The sequence below is a fragment of the Typopeltis vanoorti genome, chromosome 5 (genome assembly GCF_054136105.1).
Source record: "Typopeltis vanoorti isolate ZY-2024b chromosome 5, IOZ_Tvanoo_1.0, whole genome shotgun sequence".
In the NCBI taxonomy this organism is placed as follows: domain Eukaryota; kingdom Metazoa; phylum Arthropoda; class Arachnida; order Uropygi; family Thelyphonidae; genus Typopeltis; species Typopeltis vanoorti.
In genome coordinates, this window is record NC_143553.1 from 17,321,174 (window position 1) to 17,335,785 (window position 14,612).

At 36.1% G+C, this 14,612-nt stretch overlaps 1 protein-coding gene across 2 annotated transcripts in view; it reads right to left on the reverse strand.

Annotated features, from left to right (window-relative positions):
• Positions 1-14,612, reverse strand: part of LOC150106251 (mitochondrial 10-formyltetrahydrofolate dehydrogenase) — a 654,974-nt gene that overhangs the window by 355,101 nt on the left and 285,261 nt on the right. For both annotated transcript variants that reach the window (XM_090392273.1, XM_090392274.1), the window contains exon 9: positions 12,059-12,144. In XM_090392273.1, coding sequence (XP_090248399.1) covers positions 12,059-12,144 — 86 coding nt within the window. The remainder of the gene's footprint in view (positions 1-12,058; positions 12,145-14,612) is intronic.

The window sequence follows — 14,612 nt, forward strand, 5'->3', positions numbered from 1 at the left end:
CTCCTCAAACCATTCTCTGTATCATTAATGCACAAATTAAACACAGTGCCTTCTTCCTAATTTGACTCCACCATATAACTACTCTCTGATTTCTATCTTACAGTCAAACTCTTGCAGGTGTCCATTTTCCTATTTATTACTATTTGTTCCACTTTACATAACAGGGTTCTGTCAAGTATCCTGTAAATGCCACATGCAAAGTCTAGCAATATTATGATGTAGCTATTCCCTTTACCCAACATGTGTGTATCACAGAAAGTGAGTAAATTACTAAGACAAGAAATCCCTTTCAAAAGTGATGCTCAGAGTATTCCATTCCTGAATTCTACCATTAGCTATTGCTCCTGAGTGATACCTGGTCTATAATTTGCTACTCATCTCTTATTGTTTATGTAACACATCTATCTTGACCTCTTTCCACTACTCTCTTGAGACTCTCCAAGTGATGGGACAAACAGTCATTTCTCTTGCACTTTCTCATAACATATGGGTTAATATTTCACCCAATCATTTAGCTGTATTCACAATGATATTTCTTAATATTTGTTAAGGTTAGTAGTTGGAAGAGGTTCAATCGTTCGATGCTGTTGGCACACTCTCCCTCAATGAGTCTTTGGACTCCCTGGAGGTGTCAAATAATAATAAATAATATCTAAACACTTTTGGTTCATCTTCTATTCACGTTGGTCTCTGTGACATCATCTACTAAAAAAAATACTGGGCGAAGCACCTCCCAAGGCATGAAGGCCATCCCACTATGCCCAGCTAAATGCTAGCAGGCAAAGACAGAAGAGGAGATTGGCATCATCTGTCTTAATTTACTGCCCATTAGACATTCATGGCGAAGGATTTAACACAGCACACCATGCCGGCTCAGACATTGCCCGGTTCAACAAGGTCCATGTTGCCATTTGGTAGTAGCTCCAGGGATGGCAATGCGAAGTTAGCAACTGGCGCTACCACTATCACTGACAAAAATAATGGAAAAACTGGATCCAGATTCAGACTCTGCAACCATTTAATGACCGGAACTTGGAATATTAGGACTCTACTACAATCAGGTCAACTCAAATTACTACAACACAAACTAAAAAGATATAAATGGACTGTTATGAGACTTTGTGAAATTCGATGGCCCTAAACAGAAGAGCTAACAACAGATGAAGGACATTTGCTTTTTTACTCTGGATGTGACTGCAGCGGAAAGGAAGGTGTCAGGTTTTTGATACACAAATCATCACGAAATTCTGTCATGGAATTCAACCCTATCAATAGCAGAATTGCTCTAGTCCACCTGAGAGGAAATCCACTCAATATCACCATCATACAGGTCTATGCCCCAACCACAGATCACGAGGACTCCGAAGTAGAGGAGTTTTATGGTCAACTTAATGCAACAATCACCAGAGCGAATAGAAAAGACCTTTTGTTTGTAAAGGGGGATTGGAATGCCAAAATTGGAACAGACATCGGAAAGGATTATCTCCCATTTGTCGGACCATACAGCTATGAGGAGACAAATGAAAGAGGTTTTGAATTGATCAATTTTGCCTCACAAAATGAACTTACCATTACTAACACTCTATTTCTCCATAAACCTTCCAGAAGATGGACATGGACTTCCCTTGATGGTAAAACACACAACCAAATTGACTTTATCCTTGAAGCACAAGATTCAAAAACTCCATCAACCTCACAAGAACCAGATCATTTCCTGGAGCCGACATTGGCAGCAACCACAATATGGCCATCCAACTGTGAATATGAAAATGAGGGAAAGATTACCTACAAAATCAACTCGTAAAAGATATATTATAGAAAAATTAAAAGATCCCCAAATAAATACACTATATAAATACAAATTAAAACAAATTTTTGACACAAGCTTCAAGAAACATGATAGTATCGAATCTAAAACCAAATACTTCTCACAAAAGATAACTGAGACAGCTGAAGAAATCCTTGGATACAAAAGGAAAATAAATGGATAACCATGGATAACTAACAATATTTTGGACCTATGCGACGAAAGAAGATTTGAAATCTGATATTAATAGTGGTGATAATAGAGAACAGTATAAAAATATTACTAAGATTATTAAAAAAGAAATCAAACATCCTAGAAACTTATGGATGTTGGATGAATGCAAAAATATAGAAGAGGACTTAAATAAAAATAATTCTAAAAGTGCTTTTCAAATTATCAATAAGCTAACCAAACCTTTAACCGCAATAAATTGGAGCATAGAAGATGAACTCCTATCACGGATAACTAGAAAATAATTGATAGATGGAAAGGTTATGCAACCAAGCTTTTTCAAAAGGACCCTCAACTGACGGATGATATTTTGGCAGGAGGTTCGGAGGAAGGAGATTACCTGATATTAAAAGAAGAAATTATTGCAGCAGTTAGCTCCTCAAAAATTGGAATATCACCAGGAAGTGATGGTGTCACAGTGGAATTGATACGCGAAGGAGGTGACATCATCACAGACACCTTGCTAAATTTATTCCAGGACGTATGGAACACAGAGACTTGGCCTTCTGATTGGCAGACTTCTGTCCTTGTACCTATCCCTAAAAAGGGAAACAGCAATAAATGTAGCAACTATAGAACAATAAGCCTTATTAGTCATCCAAGCAAAATCCTGTTAAAAATACTATTGTCAAGAATCGAAAAGAAAATAGAAAGCAGACTATCAGATGAACAAGCAGGTTTCCGGAAGTGCAGAAGTACAATCTACCATATTTTTAAAATACACATACTAGGTGAAACATACATAGAACATAACAAAATAATCTGTCACAACTTCTTAGACCTTCAAAAAGCTTTTGACTCAATATGGCACAAGGCATTATGGAAAATTTTAGAACATTATGGTATTGACAACAAAATCATTAGGATTATTAAATCTCTTTATTCCTCATCTGATATGAGAATTGAAATTAAAAATTACAGCAGTGAACCGTTCTGGGCAGAACGGAGGGGGGGGGGGATAAGACAGGGATGCATCTTGTCCCCTCTTCTTTTTAATCGTTTTCTGGAATATGTCATAGATGAAGCTCTTTATGAATATGACACTGGAATAGTGTCATATTCATAAAGTAGTTGGCGGACTAAGAATAAATAACTTACATTTCGCTGACGATATCGATCTTCTGGCAGAAAGTGAAGAAGAATTACAAGAGATAACCAGCCGTGTTTTTGGAACATCTGAAATTAAGAACAAGAGACCGAGACGACTGGAGGAGGCTAGCAAAGAGTATCACCTACCAGCCATGAATGACCCAACGGTTCATTTTGGACTATGGGAGAAGAAGAAGAAGAATCTGGATGTAAAAAGGTAAGTTGAAGGAAATGATTGTACCAATGATTTGAGAGCCAAGAAGTATTCTATGAGGGAGGATGTAAAGGAGTTGTTAGAAGAGACAAAACTGAAGAGCGAAAAGCTATGATAGAGGTGAGGAGAAGGAGGGCAACAATAGCCAACGAGTTTATATGTAGAGTGTGCAAAAGGAATGATGTAGAATTTGTGGATGTGTGGTCTCTGTTTGATGGAAAGAAGGATTTGTACAATGAGAATGGACTGCATCTGAATGGTTTTGGTGTCAGGTGCCTGGAGAGAGAGAGAGAGCTTTGTTCACCAAGCATGTTGATGTACAAATTCAGGAAAACTTAAGCAATTAGGTTGGAAGCAAATGAGTTTGCATGAAAGTACCCATGAAGCGAGTGAGTGTGAGAATGGCTAAGTGATGAATCTAGTCTCTCAAGCAAAAATATTGAATAGGGTTGTCAATTCAGAAAGTAAAAGGTGGGTGGGGGAATAAAGGGATGTTGCCGTTCTTATATACTAATGCCAGAAGTATCAGGAACAAAAGGCAGAAATTTTTGGCATTGGTTAGTGAAACTTTGCCAAAAGTTATAGGCATTAGTGAGATTTGACTAACAGCAGATGATGTAGTTACAGGGAAGATAGGATTGGGGATGAGTACTGCTGATGATAGCAGATGAACTGCAACCAAAAAGAATAGGAGACAGGTGGGAGGATTGGTGTTCATTTGAAGCAATCTGGTGTGAGATTAAGACCAATAAGATAAAATATACAGTTGGTTGTTGCAATAGGCCAGGGAGTACAATGAGTACAGGTCGAGTGATTATTATGGAGGACTTCCACTATGGAGATATACACCGGAAGGAAGAAAGATCACATGGTATGAAGAAAACAGAATTCATACATCTGCTGAGGGATAATTACTTAAGGAAGCATGTGATGGAGGGGACTAGGGATGGGAGAGTATTGGACCTGGTCACAGGATCAGAAGAGCTATCCATAACCAAGGTAACAACATTGCCTCCAATTGGTGAAAGTGACAATGTGGTCTTGACCTGGGAGATTGTAAAATATGAGGAATATTCTATCAAGATGGGGTATTTGTGGAACTACAAGGCAGGTGATTATGACATGCTTATAAAAAAGCTTAAATCTGTACATGGCATAAAACAATGCAGGGTAAGGATATTAATAGTGCATGGGATATAGTTAAGGGTCATCTAGAGGAAGCAGTATTAAACTGTATACCTAGGATAAGGAGGGTTAATCGGGTAGGAGTTAGGTGGATGAACAATATCATTAAACATGAGCTGGAGAAGAAGAAAATGCTGTGGAGGCTATATAAAAAGAAAAGTGACCAGAAAACTCATGAACAGTACAAGGCTCAAGCAAGAAAAGTGACCAGCATGACAAGGAAGGCAAAATCAGATTATGAGAAGAATTTATCCAAGCAAGCCAAAGAAAATCCCAAAAAGTTGTTTCCTTATGTGGCAAGTAAGAGGAAGAATAACTATGGAAGATTAACTTTAATGAGTGATGATGGTCACAAGGAGAGAGAATCAGATAAAATAGTTGATTTACAGAGTGACCACTTTGCAAGCATATATTGTCCTAGTGAGATTATTGCTTCATCTATGTGACAGACACTAATGTGGGAACAGAGGTGGATGAACTGGAGGTTCTTAGGATAATGCAGAATCTCAATGTAAATACAGCTGTGGGATTAGATGGGATATCAGCTAGGGTTTTGTGAGAATGTGCAAGGGAACTGGCAATACCTTTGACTAAACAGTTCAATTTAAGTCTTAGCTCTGGTAGAGTTCCAAGGGAGTGGAAAGAGGGCAAAATTATTCCTCTGCATATGGGAGGTTCTAAGACTACAGTAGCAAATTATAGACCAATCGGTATCTCAGCCGTGGTGGTAAAAGAATTAGAAAAATTGGTAAAAAAGAGAATTCAAGAATGGGTAGATAAAAATATGATACTGTATGAGGGTCAATATGGCTTTGTGAAGAGTCAGTCATGCCTTAATAATTCTTGTTGTAATTCTTATAAGAGTGATGATTTTGCAAAAACATTTGACAGAATACCACATGGAACACTGTTACACAAATTGGAACAAATGGGATGGATATGACACTGGTTAAGTGGATGAGAGGGTGGCTGCTGGACAGATATCAAAAAATGGTATATGGAGGGGCAGAATCAAGGCAAAAACAGGTGACTAGTGGTTAGGAAATAATCTGAAAGGAAATATTCAGTTGTTTGCTGATGATGCAAAACTAGGTAGAGCAATAGTTAATCAAGGTGTGTGGAGAGCTTGCAGGCTGTCAGTATAGGCAAAAGGTTGAGGGTGTCAGTTTAATGTCACGAAATGCAAAGTTATGCATTTTGGGATAAATAGATTACAAGCTGTGTATCACATTGATGGCACTGTACTCCAGGAAATAGATGAAGCTAGAGATTTAGGGTTGGTGGTAGACAGAGAGATAAAGTTTAGAGGACATATTGCTAATGTTGCTAAATTAGCCCATAAGATTACTTGGCTAGTCAAGAACATAATTAACAAGTAGAAATAAGGAAGTTTTAATCCCTCTTTGTAAGGCCTTGATACCCACATCTGGATTACTGTGCTCAAGTCTGGTCTACTGGGTTTCTTGGGGATAAGGAAGTAGTGGAAAGAATTCACAGGCAAGTGACCAAGATGAGGAGTGGCATGTAAAATGTTTCCTACGAGGTTAGATTGAATAATAATTTTAGTTTAATCCTTTATCCAAGTGTGTGCAAACAAAGTTTGCACCTGAAAGTATCTTCAGGACTGGGGTAAAGTGGTACAACACCGGGCAACTCCTTGCAAAGGAGTTGCCCAGTTGGAGCAAGCTACCAACACTCCTATCTCAGTATCTCCCATAATACAAAACACATCTCCTTGCAGATATGTATAATGTTATGCATTAAGGGGAGGGCCACTACCCAGACTAGTTTCGACCTTTATTGAGGTCTCTTCAGTGCGAGCCAGGCCCAAGTGGAGATACCAGGCAGAAGCATTAGCAAGGTCATCTCCTCCTATAGGAACTGGTATCTCCACTTGGGCCTGGCTCCCACTGAAGAGACCTCAATAAAGGTCGAAACTAGTCTGGGTAGTGGCCCTCCCCTTAATGCATAACATTATACATATCCGCAAGGAGATGTGTTTTGCATTATGGGAGATACTGAGATAGGAGTGTTGGTAGCTTGCTCCACCTTTGCAAAGAGTTGCCCGGTGTTGTACCACTTTACCCCAGTCCTGAAGATACTTTCAGGCGCAAACTTTGTTTGCACACACTTGGATAAAGGATTAAACTAAATTTATTATAGTCTGACCAAGTGAAAAATAAACTTTGAGGTTAGATTGAAGTTGTGTGAATTGCAGAAGTTGGTAGATAGGAGAAAAAGAGGTTATATGATAGAAACATTTAAGTTGATTAAAGGATTTTATAGGATAGATGCAGGGAAAATGTTTCAGAACAAGGAAGTTGTCCCTGGAAGTTGAATAAAGGCATGGTCAGTAGGGGTGTGAGGACTAGATTTTTTGTTTGGAGAGTGGTGAATGAGTGGAACGGGTTGCCAGAGTCAGTTGTGAATGCTTTGTCTGTTAACGGTTCAAGGAGAGGTATGATAGATTGAGTCTCCCGTGACGAGTCTTTGGACTCCATGGAGGTCCCCGTATATAATAATAATAATAATAAAATAATGAAGCTGAAAAATCAAAGCCAGTAAAGGAAAAAGTGCATCAGCTGAACAAGAATGCAGAGGGCTATGTATCTGAGACTATCTGGGATAGCTGGCTTCTGCTACAGGCCATAGTGTGCAAGGGAGAATATGGACAGAATGTATTAGGAAATAAGCACAATGAATGCAGGATAAATAATTATTATAGGGGAGGGAAGACTAACTGTAAGGACAGCAAATGGAAGGTGAAACAGTCACAGGTAAGGAAGAAAATAGAATTTATACAACTGCTAAGATATAATTTGAGACAATGTGTAATGGAGTGCTCTTGGAATTCAAGAGTGATGGATTATCTGGTGATAGTTTCAGAGAATGCAACTATGAACAAGAGAGCCACACTGCCTCCAAGTGGGGGATCATGATCAGGTGGTGTTGAGCTGAGAGACTGCCAGACATGTAGAATTTTCAGTTAAGAAGGGGGGAATATGTGGAATTACAAAGCAGGTGATGATGGAAAACTGAGGAACCGGCTTGGAGCAGTGCCATGGAATAAGAATTTGGATTGAAATGATGTGATCAATGCATGAGATAGATGGTCAAAGGGTGAATGAAGATGGAGGTCTGAATATTAGTCAAGAGAATAAATCAGGTATGAGTTAGATGGAGGAGATGCTCATCCATCTAACATCTCATCCAATATCATCAATGAACAGGAGCTGTAGAAAATGAAAAAGTTGTAGAGGGTATATAATGAGAAAGGTGATAAATAAGTTCATAAATAAGGAATGATAAAGCTAATTATGAGAGGAATGTAGCCATTGAAGCCAATGAAAATTCCAAAGTCCTTTTGCTATGTGATAAGGAAAAAGAAAAATGACCATGGAAAGATGACTGAGAATGTTAAGAAGGTAACAGAAGGAAAGAAAATAGCTGAATGACTGAGTGATCATTTTCAATGCATGATAGGAAGAGAAACAGAGAGCAAGTCATTACACTCTTATCATTTTGTAAGAGTGTGGAAACCAGGAGTTTTAGGACTAAGGGTCAAAGCAAAATAACTAGGAGGAGATCTCTACATCACCTTTCAGGAATGCAACTGACTGGGGCTTCTGACATAATGTCCAATCCTTGGCTTCATGTGGTTCATCCTGTTAGTATCTCCTGGGTACTGAATGAATGAGGATGGGATGGTAATTTGGTTGGCTAATTCCCTAATTCTATATTAGTTTAAACCACATATACATATAATTGTACAACATGATGAGATTTCATGCTGCCTGTGGCATCACCCAGTTAAACAAGATCCTTGCTATTTTTGGCAGGGAACCAGGTCAAACAAAGAAAAGTCAGCTACTGTAATAAGCTCCAACTTAAAATCTAGAAGAAAAAGAATAAACATAACATCAAATGAACTGAAGATAAGAACCATCAATATAAAGAGTATTATTGGAAAGGAAATCAAACTTGCAGAAGAATTGGAAAGTGCTAGGTGCACATAATTGGTATTACTGAGACAAAGAAGACAAACAGGTGAAATCTTACTAAATAATAAGTACAGGATGTTATATTCAGGCAATAATGATCAAGGAAAGGAAGTAGCAGTGATAGCATTCAACAGCAAAAATGAAGATAAATTTCTTGACTGGAAGCAAGTTTCAAGTAGTTATGAGGGCAAAATTCAAAATGGGAAAATGGAAAATGAAACTTATTTGTGCCTATGGTCCCACAAAAGATTCTTCTAAGGAAGAGGTGGAGGAATTTTTTTAATTATTAGAACAGGCAACTGACATAAAGAAAATGGAAAAAGTGGTCATTGTTGGAGATCTGAACAGCAGAGTAAGAAATGAATTCCACTAAGCATATAGGAACATTTTGGGAAAATTTGAAGAAAAGGGTAAAGCTAATAATGGTAAGTATTTGCTGGACTTCTGCTCAGGACATGGACTATTCATTACTGACACCATGTTCCAACATAAAGATGTGCACAAGTTCACATGGAGAGAAAACACAAGAAATAAGAAACGCCTTATTAATTACATCATTGTTGATAGCGATCTTCATGCTGGTTCAGGATGCAAGAGTGTACAGAGGATTTGAAATGGGAAGTGACCATTACTTAGTGCTAAGCAGGATAAAAATGAATAGCACATTGAAAAGAACAGCATGTAAATAAGTTGTAAAGTTGAGCAGCTTTTAGAGGTAAACTATAGAGCCTGTCTACGAGCATAGACTGAACTATACAAACATTATTGAAGAAACAATGAAACAGATTGAAAACAAGAATCAAAACTTGACGTCTCAGTGGGAAACTCTAAAGACATTAACTGATTCAGCTAGGAAGGTATGTGGTAAAGTTGTCTGCAAGGATAAAAAAATAAGAACCTCATGGTGGACACAAGAGTTTATAGCAGCAGTCATGGAAAAGAAGAAAGCATACCAAAAGTACCTAGCATAGGTCAGTAGATGCTCTTAAAGGGCATCTGAAAAATGTAAGAGAGCTAAGCTACATGAAAAAGTAGATAAACAAAAGTGATGGGAAGATTTTGGTAAAAATAAATATAATAAATATCAGAAATGTGGTAAAATGTTCTGGAGACTATTGAAAAAGCTCAGAAATGGAAGAAAGAGTGGTGTAAAAGGAATTATGCAGCAGATATGCTGCATAATTAAGAGGACATGTCAGAAGGTTGAATTCCAGATGAATGGAGTAGAGCTCTCATAGTTCTCATCTATTATATAAAAAAAATGGGAACAAAGCTGAAGGTGAGAATTATAGAGGAATTTCTCTATTAAGTGTTCCAGGTAAGATTTATTGAAGCATACTTGAAAAGAGATTGAGAAAGACTGTGGAAGAACAATTTGGAGTAGAACAAACTGGGTTCATGCCAAATAGAGGTCGTAAAGATGAGATTTTCACTTTACAATAAATAGTTGAGAAATCATATGAATAAGATAAGGATCTATACTTAAGTTTTGTATATCTAGAAAAGCATATGACATAGAGAAAATCTTTTCAAAACACCACAATTATATAGGATCAATGGAACATTAGAACCCCATATACAGAGCAAAACATAGTCTATATTTAAGTTGTCAGTCAGCAGTTAGAACTGAAGGAAACAGAGGAAGATGGTTTGATGTAAAATCAGATATAAGAGAAGGATGCACATTTACTCTGCTCTTATTCATCATCTATATGGATCACATTATGAAAGAAAGTGGCATTAGGTCCAATATTAGAATGGGACATGTCGAACTTAGTTCTTTGCTTTATACAGATGATGTATTCCTAAACACATCTAGTGCAGGTCACCAGGATTCTCTAACTAAATTGAATACCTAAAAAATTTAGCATGAAATTCAGCAATAAAAAGACCAAAACTATGAAAATATGCAGGAGCATAGAAAACTTTAGCTGCATTCTGAGTGGAGATCCTATAAAATAAGTAAAATATTTCATCCATAGTGCTGTCATAGTTAGGCACAGTGTTTACTGAAGATGGCAAGTTAAATCTGGAAATAGACAAGTGAATAAGCAAAGCTGATATTGTGGGAAGCCAGCTGAATAAATTCATATACAATAAGAGAAAAATTAGCCAAAATATCAAACTAGCAGTAAAAAACTAGCAGAAAAGACACTGTTCAAACCAGTTTTTAGTCATGGATCTGAGAGTTGGTTAGAAATAAAGCACTCAATGAAAGAGTAGAGACCACAGATATGAGGATTCTGAGAAAAATTAGGTGGAGCGAACCAATGGCATTAATGGCACAATCATATTAAAAATGAAGATATTAGAAAGGAACTCGACATTGTCAGCATTCAAGAATGTGTCAGCAGAGCTAATCTAAGGTGGTATTAGAATTAGACATATCACTTAAATAGAATGGGTGAGGAAAGATTAGCAGAACAGGTGTGTTTGATGCCAAAATGGCAAGAAATAGACCCAGAGGAAAACCAAGGTCCAGGAGAATTGATTCAGTCAAGTGCCTTAGAAGCACGAAATGTTAGATATGAAAATACTGGAGTGTTAACAAGTAATAGACTAATTTGGAGGAAAATTGTTCATAGGAGATTAATAGTAATGTAAACTAATCATGTAGTACTGTCATAGTAACCTGAACACCCCTTGAGGGTACATATCAGGAAGTTGATATTTTTTGCTTGGAGAATGGAAAATGAGTCAAATGGGATGCCAGAGAAAGTTGTGAAATTCATTAGCAAACAAGTTCAAAAGGAGAAGAATCTACACAGAAGGAAGTGGTTGTTTACTGTATAAGATATTTGTCAGACCATATGCATGAATTATTATTCTCAACATTTGGCTATCTAGTTTTACTGTGATACAGAAATTCTGGAGAGGGTCTAGAGACAACTAACTAGGACAATATCAGGATGATGGAATATTGGTAATGTGGAGAGGCTAAGGAAATGTAAATTCAGAGCTTACTACAAAGGTGGAAAGAGATAACATGATAAAACATTTATGCTGGTTAGGAGATTTTATTAGTTTAATACAGAAGAATTATACATAGAGTTGAAGATAAGAGGCAGAGAACCAGAGATTGGTGAGTAGATATAGAACAGCAGATTTTTTAAATGGGGAGTGGTGAGTGAGTGGAATTCACTAGTGGAATGTGTTGCGAATGTTAGCTGTGCGAATGAATTTAAGGTTCAATACGATATATACATTGCTCGATGAATGAACCTTCCATGATGCTTTGCGACTCCATGAGATTTATTATAATAGAATAGCAGAAATTTCTTTTTTAACGTCCCCCATCCCAACAAACTGCATCTCAAACTATTGTGCAGGTGTTTCAGGAAGAAAACCTTTTGTCCATATGTAAAGCCATTTACTCATACATGACTGAAAAGCTCTATAAAATATTTCCCATGTATCAAAGGATAGATGGAAAATATTTGTATAATTCACAATCTATATGATAAACCAGTATATCACTGAGGCAAAGGAATTTTACATCCATTTAAAAAATTAAAGTAATGAAGTATTTACCTGGTAACATCCATTGAACCAGCACCACTCTTAAAGAAATCTGTACATTTTTCCACTTTGGTACTTAAAATTCCTTCCCAAATAGACTACAAGAGGGAAAAAATAATAACAAAACAATCAGTAAAAAAAAGTTGCTGAAATGTAAACATCAAAAAATGCTAACCTTGCATCACCAAAAATGATATACAATCACCAACTTACAAACACAAGGTTTCAAGTTGATTTGATCTTAACTGTTTCATATGATTACATAAGTTAATATTGGTCTTAGAGTTTTATATATACTTGTCTTAGTTGCAATATTTAGATGATATTTATTTCCCTATATCATATGCATAAACATCCAGAAATTATGTTTGCCTTAAGTGCTTACTCTTTTACTTTATTTTTTGTTATTCCTTCTGAGTAAGTATCAATTCAGAAGTATTTAAAATTCATCACTTCTTCAATTATTTTTCTGTCTATTTTTAGCTTAAACTTGACTGGTTATTTACTTATCACAAGTATTCTGATTTTTTCTATTGATATCTCCATATTACAAATTTGGACAAATCTGTTGAAAATGAAATACTCCTCTTTGTAAATCATTTTCTGTGTCTGCTACCATTAGTACATCATCTACATAACAGATTAGACTTACTCTATTGGAATAAATTTTTATTCTGTTTAATTTCTTATTTTTTTAGTCATTATTTCACCATTAACCTTCCAAATGGCCAGGACGTCTATAGATGTCCAGCTAAATCTGGATATGATTCAGCCCACCTGTTGAAAGGACAGGGATAAGAAGTGCAATTTGACCGTCATGTCCATTAGAAGGTGTGATAAACCCTCAAGCTGAAGAGAACGGTTAATCGGATTATCTCACGTTCGTAGCTGCCTCTCAGTTGCCATATAACAAGAAACGCACTTCCTTGTTCTATGCTGGGTAACTGGATCTTAGTTATATAGGATAGACTAAAAATAGAGAAATTATTTATATTTTTGTTTTCTCTTTTTATTGTACAATCCAATTTTAATGCCTGGACAAAATAAAGATCCTTGCATAATTTCTTCACTTAAATATAGCCTTACCTTGGATAACTAATTTTATTCTTAATTTTTTTGCGCTAATTTTTTTCTAATCGCTTACTCGACAAAACATTTAATTTGTTCTCGAAGAAATTAATTCATGATAATTATTTGAAATATTATTTAAAAAAAAAGAAAAGAAAACTGGCTGCCGATGTTCCAGATTATATTATTTTTATTGTTGTTCTAAATCATTGAAATCGAATAATACTTCACAGATTTCCTTTAGGACACGCTTCAGTAATAACTTTGCTTTATAGAGAATAACATGAAATTCTTTAATCATATCACTAATTTTTTTTCTTTAGAGGTGTCACGAATAATGATAATACTCGACTGTTCTTTGCACTTTCACTTTCTTGGTTTCCTTGTATAACTGGTCATTACAAAATGAAATTAACAGTTATAATTTAAATTTATATGTATATATTTTCTGTATAATTCAGATATTATACTTCAATTTTTAAAGTAAGCGATACATTTGGTTATATTTTATCATTCAAAATATGTATATCAAATGTGAAATTTCATTTTACAATAGAATTGAATTTTATTTCGCCAGTGATAGTTTAACCCCCCCTCCCCGTTGCATCACTATCATGCACCCGAAAACTGTTATGAAACGTAGATGTAGTTTTTATTTAATTCGTTATTTCTCTCTAGTAATTGCTCCACATGACTTTAATTTTTCGATACAGAAACTATGTGGTGATTATTATAAATTAGCAAATTATAAATCAGAAAATATACATATTATTTCCTGATTATTATAAATCAGGAAATTATGTGATATTTGGTTATAGGCGAAATTAATATTTAAAATCACTGTCATCCTTCAAATGCAATATCAGAATAAAGAAAGATGGAAAAACCAAACAAGTAATTTCTGCCTGTAAAATATTCAGATATTGCTTGGGGCTCTTTAGTGTGCTGCATGTTCGATTGTTCTGCTTCTCAGTGGGGGTGGGTTAGTAATCTCCGTCAGCTTAGAGCTGGACAGAAAGGAATAATTAGTAAGTATACCCAAGACACAATTCATTTATGAGATGGCAAGCAGCAGCAACATTCAGGGTAAGCAAAGGAAACTTCATGCGATGTAGAAAAGTCGGAGCATTCGCCTTCAGCAGCTATCATTCTACTCTGTAATGAGGAAACAGCATAAAAAATATTACAAAAAAGTGTTTGGACATATATCGGATTTTGTTATTTGGAACAGTTTCCTCCTGCACAAGAAAAAATGTTTGTCTACCATAACATATCTAGAATACAGAATAGAAATTGCAAACGCATTGCTGCATGCACATGCACCTTCTTCAGCAAGCAGAGAAACAGGCAATCCTGCCAGACATCTGAGGTTGAACGCTGCTAAGTCCAACCATTATCCTGAAAATGTACCACCGACGGCTAATAAAAAAAAAAACCTGCACGAAAATGTTATGTATGTAATAAAAAAAATATCAGAAAGGAAACAAAAATCTGGTGT